Genomic DNA, 21,624 nt, shown 5'->3' with positions numbered 1-21,624 from the left:
AACCTCAGATCTGAAGTTCACTTATAGTAGTGCAAACTTCAGACGCACACTTGTAGAAAATGCAAATTTCAGACTGCGGGCCTGATGTTCACTTGTAGCATGGAAGCTTCAGGCCTTGAGGTATGAAGTTTGAACTATCATAGCTGAATTCAGACCTTCGAATGGTCGTAGCCAAACTTAGTCTGAAGTTCGAACTACAACAGTTGAACTTCAGACCTCGCGCCTGAAGGTTGAAATTGAAATAAACTGTGAATTAGAACACAACCACGTGTACTTAGTGTTCTCTCCTTTCTTTCTATCCCATTTTATATTCATGTTTATCTTTTCTGACATAAGTATAATTTCTCTTCAGATTCTAGCATTCTTGCAGTTTAGAGGATTGGGCAAGTTGATGGTAGTGGTTCTGGAACAAGAGTGTTTACTGTTATGCCGCAGAAGTTTGCTCGACTTGAACTCCAAAACTCAACCTTGGGTGATGGTATCTTGATTACATATGGTTTCCAATATGTTTTAACTAGAACATTTCGTATTCGTTCTTTTTCAAGCAATGCATGCATCTTGCAAGTTTTAATTTGGAACATGGAGGGAGACAGGTTAAAAATGATTAATGAAAAGAAAATAGTTGATAGGGCTTGCTTGAGAAGCGAATTAAGGAAATAGCGAAATTAGCACTAAGGTGTGTGCTAAAATTGAATGCCAATATTTAAACCTGCTTCCATTATTAGTACTAAGCTGCAAGTCATTTATTTTTTTTCACCAGACAGTCTGCTAACAGCCAATGCTGCTCTCACTATGCTTCAACTTGTCAACATTCCGAAGCAATAAACTATTCCATATAGTCAAACCTCTATACACTACTGGAAAATAGGCCTACAGGAACAGTTGTTTTGGCAACGGTTATTAAACCGTTGCAATAGATTAGGTACGGTAACGGTTACAACAGTTACAATAGAGTTTGGATGAAACCAGCACACTTTAGATACTAAACCGTTCCCGTTGACAGTTCACCGTTACCATAGGTCTTCTTTATAGGAACGGTGTTGTCAACCGTCCCAATAGGACTATTTGTAGTAATGGTTTTAGAAATTTTGTAATATAGGAATGGGTATTTTGTTCCCTCCACATTCCCCCCCCCTCTGAATTTTGCTAAACCCTCCAATATAACCCCTTTTCCTTTTATTTCTTATTTATTTTATTTTGGTAAATATAATAACTAAATTAAAATTTATTCGACACTTCCAATACTCTCGTCTTCCTCATCAAGCTCGTATTCTTGGCAGCAAATATTACCAAACCTAAATTCTAACCTTCCTCAAATCACCAACAAACCTATTCTCACCTTCCTCAAATTACCATCCCAAATCCCTCATTCGCAAATCACCGTCCCAAATCCCCAGCGTTTCGTTTATTCGCAAATCACCAGAAAACTTCCTCAAATCTCATTGATGGTGATTTACTTTCATCTCATCTGCATTTGGTCCTAAATTCCCAAATCCTCAAATCTATTTGTTAACTAAAAATTCCCAAATCTCGATTGCTAACCCAAAACTCCAAAAATCCCCAAAGTCCCAAACTCCATTTGTTTCACTCGAAGGATCTGAAGAACAGAGGAATAATTTAAAGGCAGCGATTACTGTATAGAAAATATTTTAAATCGCGAGAAAGTTTCGACCCAAAAGGCAATCAGTGAGAAATCAACTTCAGGTAATTTTTCCTTTGTAATTTGGGCATTATATTCTATAATCGTTCTTTTTTCCTTTAAGCTTTATGGTGTGAGCAATGTATATGATTTCACTTCAGTGTATATTCTAGCCTAGTTTCTCGAATTAATTTTCTAACTTAGTTAAGGCACACAAAATACCAAAGCATTTTGGGAGATGACCGAAGCAGCTTTGGAGATTTTGTATAAGTCGGGTCTAGCAGTCAGTTTTCAGCAAGTATTCAAATCTCTTTGTTTATATCCCACCAAAACCATGTTCTTCAGAATAAATTATTATTCTTACTGCAACAGAATAAACCATGTTCTCTGTGCTAGTTTGTTTAAATGTTTATGCGAAATCCTGCAGTACGAAGTTCCCCAACATATGTCAAACTAGGGACGCCGATGATGTTTGGTGAGTTAATATAGCTCCACCTATTTACATAATACTTATTACTTCTAGCTTAGAAAGCTCTTACATGTGAAAGTCCAAGATTGTTGCTTTATTAAAGAAAGGTTCCAGATTATTGCTTTAACAAGGCCAAACTCCTATTATCCCTCTCTTTTTCATTGTATACTTTGCTCTAAACTGGATATCTACTATATGTTCCTGCTTGTTAGGTTCTATGAACTCTCATTTTCAAATAATATTGTGAACTGAAGCATGGTTTCATGAATCAACGCATGCATATAAGCTTAAGACAATAAAGATAAAATAGTTATTCCATGCCCATTTTCTTAGCTTATCAATTATGTAAGTATATATTTTAAAATCCATTATGATATATGTTTCTTGGCGAGCTACATGCAAGCAGCCTGTTGGTAAGCAATTAACTAACGAAAAATTTCACGCCTGTGCAAAAGGTCATAATATTTTGTATATGAGTGCTTTATATTACATCTTATATGAAGCTTGAATCAAGCACGTGATTTATCTATCATAAATGCACTAATATGCTGGTGAAATTTCTCTCTTAACTGCTTTAATTGCCCATACCCTAGAAAAACTCTAATAGAGGAAAATCTTTAACATGTTTGAAGTTTATCTGGTTTTAAATCTAAAATCCTTTTATTCTCTTTAGCCCTTTAATATAACTATGACAAAGGTAAATAATATCCTAGAATAGTTGTCCATGAAAGAAATGTCGTGGTTAACAATATTGCAAGAGCTATTGCAGTAAGTTGTGATGAACTAATATAGCTTTTACGCATATAAAGTTCTTTAGAATTGCCAAAATTCAAGGGTTTGAATCTTAGAGAATACTTGTTACTCGTGATTTTAGCAGAACTCATGCTAAGAATCTGAACTTTGGTGACATATTCTTTTTTTAGTAAATTATTATTCTCCTACCATGTATATTATATTGTTCTGATGGATTGTGATGAGACTATGTTGTCTTTTGTTTGACTTGGTCTTTCATTGGATTTATGCTTCTATAAATACAAAAGTTCAACAATTTCACGGGCATAGGTGCTCAACTCTTTGGAAATGGAAAGCATGAATGCAATTATGTAGTCATGTCCTTAGTTCCATCAAACATTAACACTTTGTTGTCTTCAGATGCTCACGTGCTTGTTATAGTGTAGAGGGTCTTGCCTTAAAAGCAGTGGTCAATGTCAAATTAGTATGATTTTGGTTTATTTGATTAGTTTTGTTGATTTACTTTTATCGTATAAGATATCTATGGATAATGGTGATAAAAGTTGGATGAATCTCCTGAGATGGACGGATGAATATATCCGTGGAGTGAATGATTTTCTTGATAAGGCATTTGAAAGAGCCTCCCAAGAAAATGAAATATTATGCCCTTGCAAAAAGTGCCTGAATCGCTATTGGTATTATAGAAATGTGTTGGAGGATCATTTGGTTGTTCATGGGTTTGTTGATGGTTATACCAAATGGGGTTTCCATGGGGAAGGATTTTCCTCGAGAAATACACCTCATCCAAGCAATGATGATGAAGGTTCTACCATGCGTGACGATATTGACGGACTACTTCATGATACATTTAGAAACATAGAGGCCAGGCAGAGGATGAAGAAGAAGTTGGGGAAAGACTATCTGAAGATGCAAATAAGTTTTTTAAATTGCTGGAGGAAGGAAAACAAGAGTTATATCCGGGGTGTGAAAATTTTAGTAAACTGAGTTTCACTATTCGATTGTACTTGCTTAAATCATTGCATGGGTTGAGTAATGTGGCTTTCTCTGATTTGTTAGAGTTGATAAAAGAGGCATTTCCATTTGCTCAGGTACCAGAATCTTTCAACAAGGCTAGAAACATGATAAAAGATTTGGGTCTTCATTATGAAAAAATACATGCATGCCCTAATGATTGCATGTTATTTTGGAAAGAAAATGCGAATATGGATAATTGCTCTATTTGTGGGTCTTCAAGATGGAAGAGTTCCAGTCCTTTGACTAAAGCAAACTCTAAAATCCCTACAAAGGTTTTAAGGTACTTTCCTTTAAAGCCTAGGCTTCAGAGAATATTCATGTGTCCTGAAACGGCTGCTGCAATGAGATGGCATGCTAATGAGTGACCCAATGATGGGAATATAAGACATCCTGCTGATGGGGAAGCTTGGAAGGCTTTTGATTATTTGCATCCAAACTTCTCTAGAGATCGTCGGAATGTTAGATTGGGTCTTTCAAGTGATAGTTCCAACCTGTTTCGGACCATGAGCATTTCTCATAGCACGTGGCCTATTATGTTAATGAACTATAATTTATTACCGTGGATTTGCATGAAGCCGGAGTATATAATGTTGTCTATGATCATTCCTGGTCCATCATCTCCCGGAAATGATATAGATGTGTACCTACGTCCATTAATTGAAGAATTGAAGGAGCTATGGGAAACTGGGATAGACACATTTGATGCTGAAACCAACCAATCTTTCCGAATGCGTGCTGCCTTATTGTGGACAGTTAGTGACTTTCCAGCATTAGCAATGCTTTCAGGATGGAGCACTAAGGGGAGATTAGCATTCCCCACTTGCAATTATGACACATGTTCTCAATATCTCAAACATAGTCACAAGATGTGTTACTTGGGCCATCGAAGATTTTTGCCTCGTGATCATCCATTCCGAAGAGATAAGAAGTCTTTTGATGGTAAGGAGGAACATAGACCCGCACCTGCTCCCTTGTAGGGTGAAGAATTCTTTGAAGAGCTGCTTGAATTCAACAATATCTTTGGAAAGAGCACTAAAAAAGGCCTCGGAGTGATAAGGGTCCGTGGAAAAAGAGATCCATTTTTTTTTGAATTGCCATATTGGGTGCATAACAAATTGAGGCACAATCTTGATGTGATGCACATCGAGAAAAACATATGTGATAGTTTGCTTGGTACTTTATTAGAAATAGATGGAAAATCAAAGGATCATAAAAAATTTCGCTATGACTTACAAGAAATGGGGATACGAAAGGAGCTACAACCAAGAATAAATAGTGATGGAAAGTGTGGCTAAATCTTGTTTCTACATGGAACCAAAACAGAAAAGTTTATTTTGTATTGTCATAAAAAATGCTAAATTACCAAAAGGTTGTGCTTCGAATATTTCAGAACGTGTGCAAGTGAAAGAGATGAAAATATCAGGGTACAAGAGTCATGACGCTCATTTTATAATGCATTACTTGCTCCAGGTTGCTGTTAGAAAAGTGTTGCCCAAACATGTTTCATTGGCCTTGATTAGGTTGGGAATTTTTTTAGAGCTATATGTAGTAAGGTCATAAGGCAAAGAGATCTTGAAACAATGCAGTCGGAAATTGTTGAAATAACATGCGAGCTTGAAAAGATTTTCCATCCAATATTTTTTGACATAATGCCACATTTGCCTATTCATTTGGTGAATGAAATTAAGCTTGGGGGTCCGGCTCATCTCCGTTGGATGCATACCACTGAGAGGAACCTATGTAATTACAAGGCATTTGTACGTAATCGGTCTTGTCCAGAAGCATCAATAGCAGAGGGGTTTGTGGCCGATGAGTGCTTGACTTTTTGTTCGAGATATCTACATGATGGCGTTAAGACAAAATTTATTAGGTACCAAACTATGGATGATGAGTGCTCTAAAAATTTGTCACCTATATTCCCTAATATAGGCCATCCAATTGGAAGTAAGAAAAAAGATACTTTTTTCATGGATTCGCAGTTATGCTTTGAAACACATCGATATGCTCTGTTCAATACTGGAGATGAACAAATGGAAAAGTTTATCGAGTAAGATAAATTATATAAACATTTATCTATATTTATATAAAAAATTTATTATATGATTAAAATTGAAATGTTCTTGATTGCAGGGAACATAAGAATTTAATTGTTATTCATAGTAGATCAAATGCATGGGTAAGAGCGACGGATCACAGTCGAGAATTCAGCAATTGGTTTAAAGAGAAAGTTAAAAATATTGTTGTGCCAGATTATTTAAGATGGCTAGCCAAAGGACCTAATATGGTATCCAAAAGATATACAACATATTTTATTAATGGATACCGATTTCATACCAAAGAACGGGATTTCCGATGCAAGACTCAAAATAGTGGAGTGACTTTATCGGCAATAACAGATAGTTTTGCTAGTTCTAGGGACCAAAATTCCATCGATGGTGAGGTTATATATTATGGAGCGATTCAGGATATCATTGAGATTGATTATTGGGGTTGTTTTAGGGTTGTATTGTTTAGATGTGATTGGTTTCATAATGAAATAGATGATTATGAGTTAACTCGGGTGTACTTCAATAGATTATGCAGTAGAGATGACCCTTTTGTGTTGGCATCACAAGTTTATCAAGTTTTTTATGTGGAGGATCCAACTGAGAAAGATGTTTATTATGCGAGGAGCAAAGTACCTGTTGATTTGTATGATCTAGAGAAAGAGAACTGTCCAAATATTGGAGATACATTTTGGAGGGAACCTAATAATGACATTAGTTCCTCATCTAGATTACTTGATGTTGACATTAGATGGTCAAGAGAAGACGTACCCGTTGATATCATTTATACTCCATCTAATGCACAAAATTCACATGATACAATAGTGGAAACATCGGAAGAGGAGGATGAGTTTGATGATACTGATTGGGACTGGATGGAAACAGATGATTAAATAAGAAAATTCTGAAATCTTTTAAGTATATTCTTTTTTGAATGAGTGATAATGCCTTTTTAAATAAATATTTTATGGTTATTTTTGTTTATTTCCTTTATAAAATTATTCTGACATGCTTCAATTTTGCAGGATTTGAGATCTGGTAACATTATTGTCGATATTGAATTAATTGATAGAGATTTCGGATACTTTTGTTCGGTTGTTGAGGCCCGTCCCTTCTCCCACGTCCTCTTCTGGTTCAGCTGTCCAAGTCTTCAAGTGTGAAGCACAGTTGGTAATTTCTATCCTCCATGAAATTATAGCAACTCTGTGGTTCTTCAAGAGTATATTTTACATGGTGCATTTTGCATCCTATTCCTTATCACAGGCCATCATTGCTTACATGTTGCTGATTGCTATTGGTCCATGGCAAGAGGACAAGAATATTGGAAAGAATCTAAAAAGATGATCCATATTTCAAATCCAAGAATAGATATAAATGGGCATGACTTTGGACAATCTAACAAGCTTCTTTTTTTCTTGGCGTTATAGACTTTTTTTTGTAAATGTTCCACTTTTCTCTGAGTTAAATTTTACTCTTTTTGAGTTATCTCCTCTTTATGATTGATGTGGTTTCTTGGATTCTTTTGGTGTTAGCTAGGAGCTGGAGCTAGTGCTGAAATGAGTGATATTTTGCTGGTTGTATTTTGAGCGGAGCATTTTAAAAGACTTGGTCTTAGGTAATTTCTTGAAATTCTATTCATTGTCTTATTTTCTGATGATAATCTTAGTGATATTTTGCACCAGATGCACACATGTTTGGCCATGTTTGCACCATATGCGCACATCATTGAAGCTATCAGTTTTGTTGTTGATTGTGTGTGCGATACAGTGATAACATATGCCTATCATGATGTGCCTCTCTTCATGTGATATTGAAATGTTGATCTGCACTTTGATATCACTTCTAAGCATCTCAACTCCTTCTGTATGTTGGTCAATCAGTTCTCTTCCTTTGCTAACCTATATTGTGTTTGCTTTTCAGAATCTGAAAAATATTTGAATAGTCATGAATCAAGAAGGGTGCTCAAGCAAATATAAGAAAATATCCAACCGCATTCCAGCTGGATCACTTGCATCTTTGCGAAATCAAAGGGTTTCGTCATTGACAACAAAAAGAACCTTCCAAGCTACACGATCTAATACAAATGAAGAACGACAATCAGAAAGTGGATTACCTTCATCTTTGCGAAACCAAAAGGTTTCGTCGTTGACAACAAAAATATTTTTGAAATCTATAAGGTCAAATGCAAATTAAGAACGACAATCCGAAGGTGGATCTTAATTGCAAGAACAAGTGCAGCAAGTGCCACAGAATTGCACCTCTTTAGCAATACAAGGAGTACATGAACAAGTGCAACAAGCGAATATGGATTGCATCACTCCTGCATCACAGGGAGTACATGAACGATCTGATGATTCTACCAATCATGAAGCAATTGAACAATTTGAGGAACAAGGCAAATATATATAAATTGTAATCATAAACTTAACTAAATATAGTGATTAATGATTATCTTTGTTTTGTACTATTGCAGACCCCTCCTCGCCAAAAAGAAAAAGAGGTCGTACTCAAATGCCAAGTGTTCATATTAGAAAAGAGCGTAAAATAATCACTCTAAATGAGTTTAATCAACCCATTGGTTCTGCTAAAGAGGTTGTAAAAGAGTTGGGTAGCTTCCTTGGCACATTGGCAAGGAGTGGGACTTTTTGTCCTCTTAATGTAGTTAATTGGAGGAAACTAGATACAAAAGATGATATGTGGAAATATATCAAGGTATGAAGTTTCCAATGTCCAATAAACATGGATGATATTTATTATTTCTTACACTAACCCAATTGCACTAAATTTGTAGAAAAAATATGACATTCCCGACGAGGCGAAAAAATGGATTTTTGAATCAGTTTGTAGTGCTTGGAGAAAGTATAAGAGTCAATTGAAGACAACCCACTTCACAGCCTATGAGAATGATTAGCTTCGAATGGAGAATAGGCCAGTAGATGTTTCGGAATCTCACCTTAAGGATCTTCTTAACTATTGGAACTCCGATCCTTATAAGGTAATTACATCCAGAATCTCTTGTCTAGTCTTTGGTGAGTCAGTCTAGTCTTCGGTGAGTCAGTCACACTTAGGAACTGTTCTGACTTCTTGCCATAGCTTTTTAAGTCCCAGCTCAGTCAGTCACATTGTCAGCCACCCTTTGGTAGTAGTTGCCCTGTCTTACTGGTATCATTTTATAGTCCAACCATTTCAATTTGAGGCATTAAAGGCAGCTAGCTTATATATTATACAGAAAAATGAACAAGCAATCATCATACTTGGAAACTCAACTTCAGTTAATTAACTTATTTTAAAACTTGTAAAACCACAATCCTGTTTGGTTTTCCAATAAGATCCTATAAAGTCCATAGTGAGTAAAATCCATGTACAGGAAATTTTGTCTTGTGTTGTCTGTATCTCACTTGTAGAGGCACAAGTTAATCTTCTTGCTGAAATAAAGTATAATCTGATGTTGCTTCGCTCTTGTGCACTTGCACGAAAAATGATACCAGTTTATGAGATACACATGTCCCTTAAATCTCAAAATGCATATCTGTGCACATATATTTTAAGAGGATGCTGCAGTATTGGCTAACTAATCTCCCCTTAACATTCATCTAAGTGTATGGTATTGGGATGAATATATCTAAGCTCTTCAGATGTATTCACTTCAACATCTACTACCAAGTCCTTTAATCAAAGAAGTTATAGAGATGAATTTGCAACTACCTGACTTTCAACCTTTTTTTCTAGAGCAGTGACAGTACTTAATCAAGCAAGCTTTAATACTATGAGTGTAGTCTTGGGTCATGATGTGGGTAATATGCATAATTGTTGGTTGCTATTTGGTTGACTCATTTATTTGCAGAAAATATCCGAAACCAATACAGAGAATCGAAATAAGTTGAAGTGTCCACACACAGCTGGCAGAACACCTTTTGCTCTAATTCGCGAGGTTTGATGTTTTATCTTTCTTATTTTTTTAAAATTATGAACTTGCTAGTTTTATATGGAAAGATTCTTATACTTGTTTTCATGTAACTAGGAAAAAAAGAAAGAAATCTCTGATACTTCGGATACTGTATCAAGTAAGGACATGTTTGTGTCTATAAGAAAAAGAAAACTTGGCCGAGTATACAAAAACTCATATGACAATACAATTAGTAAAATTGTACGAAATTTCTAATTTAAAGTTTGTCATGCTTATTTATTTGTTCTTAATTATTGATTCAACTTTAGTTACTTAAAACTCTTTTTTCTCGCATTTGGTTTGTAGGCTGAAATGGAAAGAATACAATTTACTCAGGAAAGTGAAGATGGCAATCATTCAACTGACGCTTTTACATCAGTCATGGGACCTGAACATCCAGGTCGTGTGAGATTGTATGGATGAGGGGTTACCAAGACTGTGTTAAAAGGGCAAAAAGGAAATCTTGGATCTTCTGATGATAGGATGCAGCAAAAAATAGAGGAAATGGAAGAGAGGATGCAACAAAGAATGCATGAAAAGTTGAACGAACAAAAGGATGCTATGGAACAAAATATTACAATGAATGTCATCGTACGACTTCAGCGTCTGAACCCAGATTTGCAACTTGATCCTGACATGTTAAGGTTCAGTACACATTCACCTGTAGATGCTTCCTCTGCACAACAAGTTGTTGTTCAACTAAACAGTCGACCATCTACTGGTAGCAACAATCAAGGTCAGTACGTACCAAATATTATAACAATCAATTTCACTTGAATTTAAAAGGTAGAGATGCAACGTCTGTGTGTTGGAACTTTTTGCTTCTTTTGTTTAAGATCTTTTTGATGTAATTTGCCAATATTTTTAGCAATTCTAATCAGTTGTGCCTACCCTAATGGTGCCTATCTCATCACGATAATTTGATTGTTTAACTAAAGAACCATAGATCGTAGTCATATTTTGTCTATATTGATACTGTCTAGTTAAAAAATGGTTTGTATGTCATCATGATAATTTAATGAAGGTATGGGACCCATTAGAAAAGCGATCACTTCGTCGCTTAAAGCGCGAAGCAACACTATATCGCTTCTGGCTGCTCGAAGCAATGCGATCTTGAAAAGCGCACGCTTCACTAAAAAAAGACCCCTAAATAGTCACAATAGACCACTGCTTCTCCCCGTCAAAACAGAGACATCAACAAAAGGCTAGGGTTCACCCCTTCTCTCTCAAGCTCGAGCTCGACCACTACTTCTCCAGTCGAGGTAATTTCTTTCTCCTTTCTTCTTCATTTCTTCTTCTCCTTTCTTCTTCTCATTTCTTATTTTTCTACTACTTCTTATTCTGCTTCTTTTGCTTCTGGTTTTGTTGCTTCTGCTTCTTCTCCTTCTCCTTCTGCTTCTTCTGCTTCTGTTGCTTCTGTTGCTTCTTCTTCTGCGTCTGTTTCTGCTTCTTCTGCTGCTTCTGCTTCTGCTTCTTCTGTTTCTACTTCTGCTTCTGCTTCTGCTTCTGCGTTATTATATTTCAGCATATAAAATTAATTATATATATGTATTATTTCTATTTTGCTTGTCCTATGGTTTGTGGATGGTTTTAGATGATTTGGTGGTACCTAGTACCTACTTTTAAGTATTTAAATTGAATTTTTTGATTATTTATAATTTTATATTATGTTTTTTTAAGAATTGCGCTTCACTTTAATAAAGCGTGCGCTTCGCTTTGCGCTTCGCTTTTGAAGCGAGGCGAGCCCTTGTCGCTTTTTTGTGCTTCGCGCTCTCAAAAACACTGGTATGGGTACATCTTAACCTAGGGTGCCACAGTAGTCCTGCTAAATGATGATCTGCATTCATCTATCTATTTAGTTTTGACCATTTATGTTTTTGGATCTTTCATGATCATGTGATGTCTAAGACACTATTTGAGAAGACTTCTTTTGTCAATATGAGTAACTGTTCACTTTGGTAACCTAATAGCTTGATGAAATGATGTTGAACATGTACTATGCCGGTAGGATCCAAAATGGAAAGTTTGTTGGTGTAACCTGTTTATTGACATCACTATGTATAGATGAACTTAATCATGAACTGGAGTGATATTTGGATCTTGCAATTTGAAAAAATTGTTAGACTATATTGTCACAACAAGATATCATGCTCGTTAGGTCCAAACAAAATTAAAACTAACTTTCCTACCTGCATTGATCTCTCTGTTGGTTTAGCGGATTGATGATTTGGGAAGCCTGGACACGGCTGTTAATATAAGTGTTGAGTGAAGTAGGGGTCTCAACTATACATACATACATATATATATATATATATATATATATATATATATATATATATATATATATAGACTGTTCTAAAGATTATTGAAATGCATGCTGACCTGTCCTAAATGACATGAACATATTCAAGGATCCTGAAATGTTGAACCTTCAATAGAATTAATAAAGCCAGTGTACATATCCGTCTTTGTCACTTACTGATGCTTAGATCACATAATAAGGCATCTCTGAACTTAAAGTGGTTAAAGATAACACCTATCTACTGATAATATGCAACTTATACAGTAAAAATATACTGGTAATATGCAACTTACTGATATTTAGGGCTAAATTTCAGAAATGTCATTGTTTTAAAATGTTTTGTTTAGTTTCTCTACAAAACTGTTAGATTAGTTGGTTCACTTGCTTGGACATTTCCAGCGAGAGAAACACGTGTAATTGGTCATTTAGTTGAGCAACTTAGTAATAGGAACCTAGACGTGGCAGCAGAAGCTGCTGCCTCACTTGGGAAGTTTACTTGTCCTCAAAATTTCTTGGGTATGAAGCACTCAAAAACAATTATCGAATTCAGAGGTGTTCCTCCTGTGATGAGACTGTTGAGAGGAAATGAACAATCAAAATTGAATGGATTGGTTCTCCTTTGCTACCCAGTATCACATGCTGGTAACAGTGAGGCTCTGGAACAAGCACGAGTATTCACTGCTCTCGAGGGAGTAGATTGCTCATTAATTGCTGCACATCCTGAGTTAAAGGAATTGGTGCCAGAGGCAATGTATCACCTAAATGTTTATCACTCTGGTGTACTTACTGAGAGGCAATATAATGGTCATTGATCAGCTGAAATAACGGTTTAAATAGTTGATGTTTCATGCTAGTTTTGTAATTATGTTTGTGATTCTTCTTATGAATTATTCTTTACTTTGCCATCATAGCTTAATAGTTTGAAAGTCTTGGTATTTGGTAATAATATCAGATTGTTATAATGTTGCGTATAGTTTGTTGAGATGAATAAGTTGGATTAATAAAAGAAGAACGAAAATAGTTAAATGCTTGAGTATTCTTAGACCTGATTTTGTTGAAGGGTAATAACTTTATTTATCCTCTTTTGTAGGTGGAGTAGATCAAGAAATGAATGATGAAGACGATGAAGAACTAGACCTTACTTGAAATGAATTTTGTATTGTTATAGATGAATGTTCTAGTAATCTTTTGTTACCAACATTTTTGAAACTTATTTACTCTTTTGAAATGTACTAAACTTATGCACTCATGAGGTAGAACATTTGCTTTATGGATAATTTTATATTATTAATAGTTTCATTTTATTATGTATTTAAATTTTAATATTATTATAATTTATTATATGTATAAATATTTATTTATAACATGTGCTATATTTTGGTTTTAACTGAACTGATACAATAGCCTACCAGAACCGTTCCAATAGGACATAAATGGCGTTCCAGTAGACTATGTAAACCGTTGCAATAGGTCCCATAAACTGTTCCAAATATAAATATAACCGTTACCATAGCCTAAAGAAACCGTGGCTATATCCAACATAACCGTAGCAATAGCTTACATAAGTGTTGCTTTAAATAATATGGTAACGGTTAAAAACCGTTGTATAAACAATACAGTAACGGTTTTGAACCGTTCCAATTGAAAAAAATAACCGTTCCAACAGAGAAAGGGAAAACTGTTGCGATAGACTTATCTATTTTCACTGCGTATGAGTACGTCGGCTGATGTGACGGTCTTTAAACCGTTCCAATATCCCTATGGAAACGGTTTTGCAGTCTGTTGGAACGGTTTTCCAACCGTTACTGTAGACCAATTTTTCAGTAGTGATATAACGGTCTCGTTTCTTCCAGATTTTTTTGGTTGTTATAGTGAAATGCTGTTACAGAGAATATATATTATGACTAGCATGAAAATTGGTTTCAAAAGAAACTTGGCTTTTATACTGAATGGTTGTTATATAACAATGCTGATATAGAACCAAAATTTAGGCCAAATTGAATGAATGGCTCTTCACGTCATCATCAGTTCTAATCTCGTCTATTTCAGATCAGCATCGTCATCTTGGACTTTACTTTCCTTCAACTCTTCAGCACCCTTTGAAATCAGCTCACGCAATTCATCAGCCAAGCCCTCAATGTTTGTTTATATCCCTAAATCAGGGTCTTGAGAATGAGAGAGATCATCTTCATCAGAGTCAGAACCATGGAATGCTGCTTCTATGCTTTTGTGTATGTGCTCTGCAAAACTTTCATCGCCCCTCAACATCTTGTCATTATTTCTCTTTTGTATCTCCATTTTGATGCATAATGAATTTTTGCACAAAATAGGATGGCCACTGAAACACGCTAAGCACGCATTTGCACAAAAATAGATGGACAAACTTTGCTCATGGCTGAACAACTCTGAATTTAATTGGCACCATATTTCGCTCTTTTTAAAAAAAATATATGAAATATAACTTACGCTCACAAGTTCTAAAAACTATCATAAATATCTAACAGTACATTCATCAATGACATTCCTTATCATTAACAGAAATTATAGTCCTGAACATAAATAAATTTGATACAAAATTATTATTTTTATAATAAACTACATAATAAGCTATCAGATGACCGAAAAGATGAAGCAGCATTGTTACAAAATAATAAATGGTGGGCTCTTTTATAAAATACAAAAGTTTGGGATAATTTTTAAAATTTTTAAAAAATGTAATAGTAAAATTTTGGGCCAAAACTAGCTTTGGGATTTGGGAATTTACCAAAAGTATGGATAAAATTTATGAACAAACATGTATTTGCCAAAAAAATTGGAAAAAAATTGACAAAATCTTTGGCCAAATGGTCCTTCTATTGAGGTTTTTTTTATGGTATTTCGTGAGAATTGGATAATTCTACTAGGGAGTTTTTCGTTCCTATATAATATCTGAAACTTATTTACTAAAATTGTCAAAATTTTGTATATTAGCCGCCCTAAATAAAGTTTGCTTACAATATATATACAATCAATTATTAGTGCCTTAAATTATGGGGATTTAATAATACCATTTTCCTTTATCTCTCTTCTCCTCTTTCCCTATTCTTTGTTGCTTCTCTCCCTATACAATCTATTATTAGTGTCTTCAATTAAGGAATTCATTTACACTTTTTTTTTCTCTACTCTTTTTTTTTTAAATTAAAAATATATTTATCTAACAACAAACGCCCTCCGGCGACCAAATTCATTAATGATCTACATCCTTTAAGGATAATTCATTATGCCATGGTAGTAATATACTTTTCAAGAGACACAAAAATCATTAAACCCACATTTAGATATGATGTATAAATTTGGCCACCTACTAATTTCTCCAACCATTGGACTAAGGAAGAGAAAACTGATCCTAATAGATTTAGAAATCTCGGAACTAACAAACTGATTAGTGCTCAAGATGGAAGACATATTCTGTCAAGTGTCGCAATTTACTGGGGTCCAACTTCTGTTCCTTCTTCACAATAAGTATTTGAGAAGCTGGATCCAATACCCAAACCCTGTATAATTGTGCAAACATCCTTTTCCTCTCTCCTCCTCTTTCCAATAGAGCATTAACTGTAGTATAGCAATTCCATGATGTCGAATCACAATGACATAAAATAGTTCAAGACTTAATTGAGAACCAAATTTTATAACATTATTTTAATAGCTTGAACCAGGAAGTAACGCCAAACCAAAGCAATAGAGATACTATCGATAGGTAGGTACCTAAACCAAACGAGTTGAATGCCGGAATATTCAAATTTGATATAAATTTGATACATCCACAATAACATATAAACTAAAATAACTTTTATACAACTAATTATATAATATACAACTATTTATAGCTTATCTACAACTTTCATACATCATTTTTACCAGTTAAATACAACTATAACATCTTACAACTTAAATACAATTTCCATACAAATTTTATATAATATGTCTTTTGTATGTGTTTTGTATATGATTTGTATATCTTTTGTATGTGGTGTGTTCTTCGTCCTCTGTGAAATTTCAATCAAAACTTCATCTCTTAATACAATTTTGATACATATCAACAACTTTATGTAAAAAGATAGTATTTATAAGTTAAATACAAATTTCATACAATTACATTATACAACTATTTTTCAACTTTTATATAATATTCAAATAAAAAAATACAACTATAAGAGAATACAACGTAGATACAATTTTAATACAACTTCAATACAAGTTTAATACAATTTTGTATGTATATTGTACAATTTTGTATGTTTAATACAAGTTTAATACAACTATAAGACAATATGATCTTCTTCTTTTTTCGAGTTTCAATCTAAAATCTAGCCAAAATCAACTCTAACCTTCACCAAACACTCTCAAAATTGAGATGTAAACTCCGAAGAATATTCTTATTTGTTGCAACAACACCCAATCCATACAAAAAAATATTTTTTGAAATTCCGAATTCGAATTTAAAGCTTTTTAATGGCTGCCAATGGTGGAGAGTCAAACACCTTCAAAATTTATTTATTGACAATTTTAATTCGAACACCAATTGCGCAATATGAAAGGAAATTGCTACGTTAAAACTTTATAGTAAAATGATTGAAATTTATTGATGGATTCCATTAAAACTCAATACAACATGAAATAATAAAAAACAGAAAATATTGAAGGAAGAAAAATTGGGGAAAGAACAGATACAGACACACACACAGAGAGAACATGTATAAGGGGATGGGGAAATAACTAATATTCCCTATTTAATTCCTAATATAAAGGGATACTCATTAATACTAATTTGTATATAATTTTGGTAAATTATATATCAACTTGTAATTAAGTTAAAACCTAACAATGATGGTGAATAAATTTCTAATATAATACATATAGGTAAAATAATACAACATGAGTTGCTGATGGGTCTTTTGGATGGGCCATTTGGGTTGAACTTGGCGAAGTTTGAGCTTAAATTGGGGCAATTTGTTTTGGGATCTTTACACGAATAATCGGTTGAATTTACTGTTTATTTTTCTATCCAATATACATAATTATATACAAAATAATCTTAGAGTATGCACGTTGCGCGTGAATCCTTATCGATGAGAATAAAATCTTAAAATCCCACGAATAATATTATTTGACTTCTTATATTGTTTAAATAAGCATAGATTAAAAGATATATGTAGGAAGTTATATTCTAAACAATCTTAAATTTCTTATAAATTACAGTATTATTTTATTGCTAATTTGAATATCTAAATTTGAGTATCTTATCTATACTTTATTTTTCAAATATCGTACTTGGATTTATAATTTAATAAGGGTATATATTACAATATGTAAATAAAAAATTAAAGTATATTATATATTTATTACTACAAATTATTTATTTTATATTGTAGGCAAGTCGTTTATTTAAAAATATCTTGCTCGTCCAAATGTGCTTACACGTGTGGTTTAGATTGTATAGTAAGCTTTATTATTTGAAAATATAAGGAATAAATTCATATAACCTAAATATTAGGAATTTCTATATCGTTCAAATAAGAAAAGATTTAATATCAATAGTTTAGTAAATTTTAAAATCTTAAATATTAGAATAGCCAACTTGGAAGGGGTACGCGTAAAAGGCACAGTACCTAGGGCGATGGATATGGATTATGTCACGGCCAGCCGGGACCAAGTCGATATGGGCTAGGATGTTGTATTTGGCCCTAAGTTCGGCCAAGGCGGTCGCATCCATTTCGAACTGCACAGGTTCAGGTTCATCTGTAGTCGCCTTCGAGAAGTCCGACCTGGCTCTATCGTTACGAAGAATGATTTCCTCCACGGTGGAAAAGCTCTCATCCTCAACATCAACAACAACATCCTCGTCGTGAGGAGGCATTCTCACTGCTAAGAGGGTGGGTTCAGGAGCCTCACCAAAAATCGGGGGCGCATTAACCATTTTTGGTTGCTTGTAAAACATAGAAAAAACAAGAACTTAAAAGAGGTGAAAGTAACAAGAATCAAGAATCACTCAAACTCGAAAGGAGAGAAAGAACACAAGAAGAAGAAGAAAAGAGAAAAGGGGGGCAGGTTCAGAAGCTGGAAAATGGAAAAGATCACTCAAAAGGCACTCCACCCTTATTTATAGAGAGCGAACACTCAAATCAAGAAAATCTACCGTCAGGCGTACGAGAATCGAAATGATAGGGACACCGGAAGTGATGCGGCGCATCGGGAAGGTGCGTAATAATGACGCGTGAGGCTGTGATGTTACTCCAAACTGACGTCACAACAACTTGTGGTTCTTAAAACGCCATGTCACCGTCCCATGCGAGACCCTCTCCTCAACCCCCTCCATCTGAATTTCCCGATTACGACTAATGAAGTCCGTTCATCGAGGTCGACCAAAAGACGACCTCGATAAGCGGAGAGACTAACTGTATGGGTTAAATCAGACCAAAGAAATTTGGCATGAGGAGATGATTGCCATGAGCGATTTTAACATCAACACGGGCAGTTCGGCTGAGGTCGACCAGTGATCAACAAAACGAGTCGCTGAGCGGTTCGTTAGGGTCGAGGTCGAGTAGCATATATAGGAGTAACGGCTAGTTTTGTTTTGGGAACTTTAGAGGGAATATTCTATTGGATATTCTCTCTATTTGTATTTTTCAGGGTTCTTTGAGAATACCCCATATAAATAGTACGAGAGATAAGACAAAAGACATGAAAAACTCTAGATGATTAGAACACTTTTGAAAAGTAAGCCCTCTAGATAAATACAAAGGATAACTTTCTGGAGAGATTCGACCTTTTTGTATTATCTATTGTTATTTTCACCAGATCCGAGAAAGTGCTCAACATTCTCTTATATTCTTGTCATTCATTATTGTCAGAGGGAGGAATCTTTCAGCTCATTCAATATTGGGTAAATCTTCCTCCTTATTTACGTTCAATGCCATTGATTGGAGTATTTAATACTTGATACTCCATACACGTTATTACATTTGACACATTTATTGTTAGTATATTAATTCCATTTCTTCACTGCTCATACTATTCATACTTTCAAATCAAGATATAAGGTTATCAACTTTAACTAGGATTAACCCTTCTTAGTAAATAATTAATTAGTTTAACCAAAGATTATCTTTTTTTTGGTCAAACATTAACCGCACAGCAAAAGAAAACATTATTGACAATTTACAATAGACCAATCACAAGACACTAGGTCAATGAGAGTGAAATGAAAACTATGAAATTCCAAAGTTTAAATTCCAAGAGATACAAAAAATAAATAAGTTAGATTGGGCAGTATTATTCGATATTTGTATATGTAGGAGGGTGAAAGATAAAGCCCCTGTTTGGTTATTAATTTTGCCAAGTTTTTCCGAATTTTTTGGCAAAACCTATTTGTTTATAGATTTTATCCATATTTTGACAGATTTTAAAAATAAAATTTTCGAATCACAAAATTAGCTCTACACTTGTTTTTGGCTCAAAATATCAGCGTTGGATTTTTTAACCATTTCAAAATTACCCCAAACTTTTGTATTTGATAAAAAAGTCCGCCATCTATTATGACTCAACTAATCCACCAACTAGTTACTATCACTTTTTTGGGACTGATGGATCTTGTAATATTACTGCAATTTGACGAATTGTAATAGCTAGTAATTGTGTTATTAGTAGTTGATATTAAAATATCAGGTTATGATTTTAGGATAGCGTATTATATAGTTCATTATTAAAATAATAATTTTGCGCCAGAGCTACTGTTTGTGATAATGATAATTAATGAATGACATCAATGAAGGTTCACATACATGATTAGCAAGTTTGTTTGTTTGGTATTATTGGGCATTTTAGATAGTTTTAGAACTTATGGTTATAGGTCACGTTTCATTTTTTTTTTAAAATGAAATATATTTTGAAAAATGATGTCCAAACAAATTTTCATCTTCAAATCAAACTTCGCTCAAATTAGGTTTGTTAAAACAAAATTGGGAATCTATGACCAAAACTAATAAAATAATTCACGTCCAGTCACAATTATTAAAAAAAAGAAAAGAAGTTAAGTAAACTCTTGGTGCCAACAAACTTTAGAGAGATTTATTTTGGTGGTCCGCTACAAATATTATTTTAGTTATATAATCTTTTCTATAAAAAATTAGTAAAAAAATTAACATACTAGGTCTAAAAAGTTAACATAAAAAACATTTGAACCACATATATTTAAAAGAATATACTTTCTTCTCCCTGTATATCTGTTCTACATGTATCTATAAATATGATATCATGGTGAGAGGTGGAGTCAGAATTTAAATCTTATGGTCATGAAATTTTAGCCTTTTTAAGTTATTAAATTTTAAATTAATAATTTTTAAAAACCAAATACAAAATTTTAATGGCCCGTAACCCGTATTTAAGCTCCGGCCCTGATCAAGAGTTGGCTTGAAGGGTCTAGCCTTTTCTATTCTTACACAAGTTTCTAAATTTGTCTTTCGCAGTTAATCTTACACCTTTGAGAGTATTAAAAACTCAATGTATTCGTGTGTCCAATTCTCTTTCCCACCTTTTGTCATTGCTCCATTCAGCTTTACGGGCATTGTCATTCTTGGTAGCGAAAAAATTTCATATTCTACTTGCCAGATGGGGTAGTTTGGAGTGAGCTAAGCTGCTAATAAGTACTTTTCGCATATATCCGCTTTTTAAAATACAATCAAGCAAATAAAATTAAGTACAGCCAATTTATTAATAGCCGTTAATTAAAGTACTTGTTTCATTTGATTTTGCAACTCTAAAGCATCTACTGGTAGGGAGGAAGGGGACACAAGTGCTTTCTTTGGAGAAAAAAAAATGAAGACTTTAGTGATGGTTGCGGATTGGTTTAGAGGCTTAAACTTTCAGTCACTGCTAATTCTACTAGAACGATTGTTGTTATGGTGGTGACGTGATGGGTTACAACAATAATAACAACAACCCAATAATAATCTCACTAATGGGATATGATGAGGGTAGAGTGTATGCAGACCTTATCCCATTCCCCGAAAGGGTAGAGAGGTGACGTGATGGGTTGGTATAAAAAACTATTTCTAAAGTGTAAATACTCGGGGTAGTTGACGAAGTGATCCACTTTCAAACTTGAATTGGCCAAGTGACCTTCAAGTTTTAATTATCGTAGGATTGACCTTCGTGCTTAATTGGTTGTCACGATTCCAAATTCCCATCTTAAGATGTCGGGATAATACCTAGCCTCTAAGACTAGGTAAGCCTAACATACGACGAGAGTTAACATAAATAATAACTTAGATATCAAATTAAACTATTAAGCTATCATAAATAAATCCAAACAAAACAACTGTCAAATAGCTCCAAAAATTTGGTGAAACCGAGTCATAAGCTCTACAAAGAGTGCTAATAATCTCTAAATACAATACTGTTTAGAATAGGAAATAAACA

The 21,624-nt window shown here is 34.1% G+C and overlaps 2 protein-coding genes across 7 annotated transcripts; both read left to right on the top strand.

Annotated features, from left to right (window-relative positions):
• The first annotated feature begins 1,166 nt into the window (after window positions 1–1,166).
• Window positions 1,167–13,470, top strand: LOC107814037 (uncharacterized). 6 transcript variants are annotated; one of them, XM_075257212.1, is made up of 10 exons: window positions 1,167–1,704; window positions 6,946–7,090; window positions 7,184–7,357; window positions 7,457–7,535; window positions 7,841–8,315; window positions 8,394–8,632; window positions 8,712–8,915; window positions 9,765–9,851; window positions 10,173–10,602; window positions 13,259–13,470. In XM_075257212.1, exons 5-7 carry the CDS (start codon window positions 8,225–8,227, stop codon window positions 8,829–8,831), a joined length of 450 nt encoding a protein of 149 aa, XP_075113313.1. In that variant the 5' UTR covers window positions 1,167–1,704; window positions 6,946–7,090; window positions 7,184–7,357; window positions 7,457–7,535; window positions 7,841–8,224; the 3' UTR covers window positions 8,832–8,915; window positions 9,765–9,851; window positions 10,173–10,602; window positions 13,259–13,470. The 6 variants fall into 6 exon arrangements, with proteins under 6 accessions (XP_075113313.1, XP_075113312.1, XP_075113310.1 ...); XM_075257211.1 differs by having other exon boundaries at window positions 7,453–7,535; XM_075257209.1 differs by lacking the exon at window positions 7,184–7,357 and adding an exon at window positions 2,067–2,114 and having other exon boundaries at window positions 7,453–7,535.
• Window positions 3,384–6,813, top strand: LOC142162082 (uncharacterized). The gene is made up of 6 exons (XM_075218388.1): window positions 3,384–3,777; window positions 3,918–4,155; window positions 4,261–4,333; window positions 4,451–4,627; window positions 5,396–5,922; window positions 6,006–6,813. The coding sequence occupies exons 1-6, from the start codon at window positions 3,384–3,386 to the stop codon at window positions 6,811–6,813; spliced, it is 2,217 nt and encodes a 738-aa protein (XP_075074489.1).
• Window positions 13,471–21,624: the final 8,154 nt, after the last annotated feature.

This window comes from Nicotiana tabacum, chromosome 7, assembly GCF_000715075.1.
Source record: "Nicotiana tabacum cultivar K326 chromosome 7, ASM71507v2, whole genome shotgun sequence".
Lineage (NCBI taxonomy): Eukaryota > Viridiplantae > Streptophyta > Magnoliopsida > Solanales > Solanaceae > Nicotiana > Nicotiana tabacum.
This window is presented reverse-complemented; position numbering and strand designations above follow the sequence as displayed.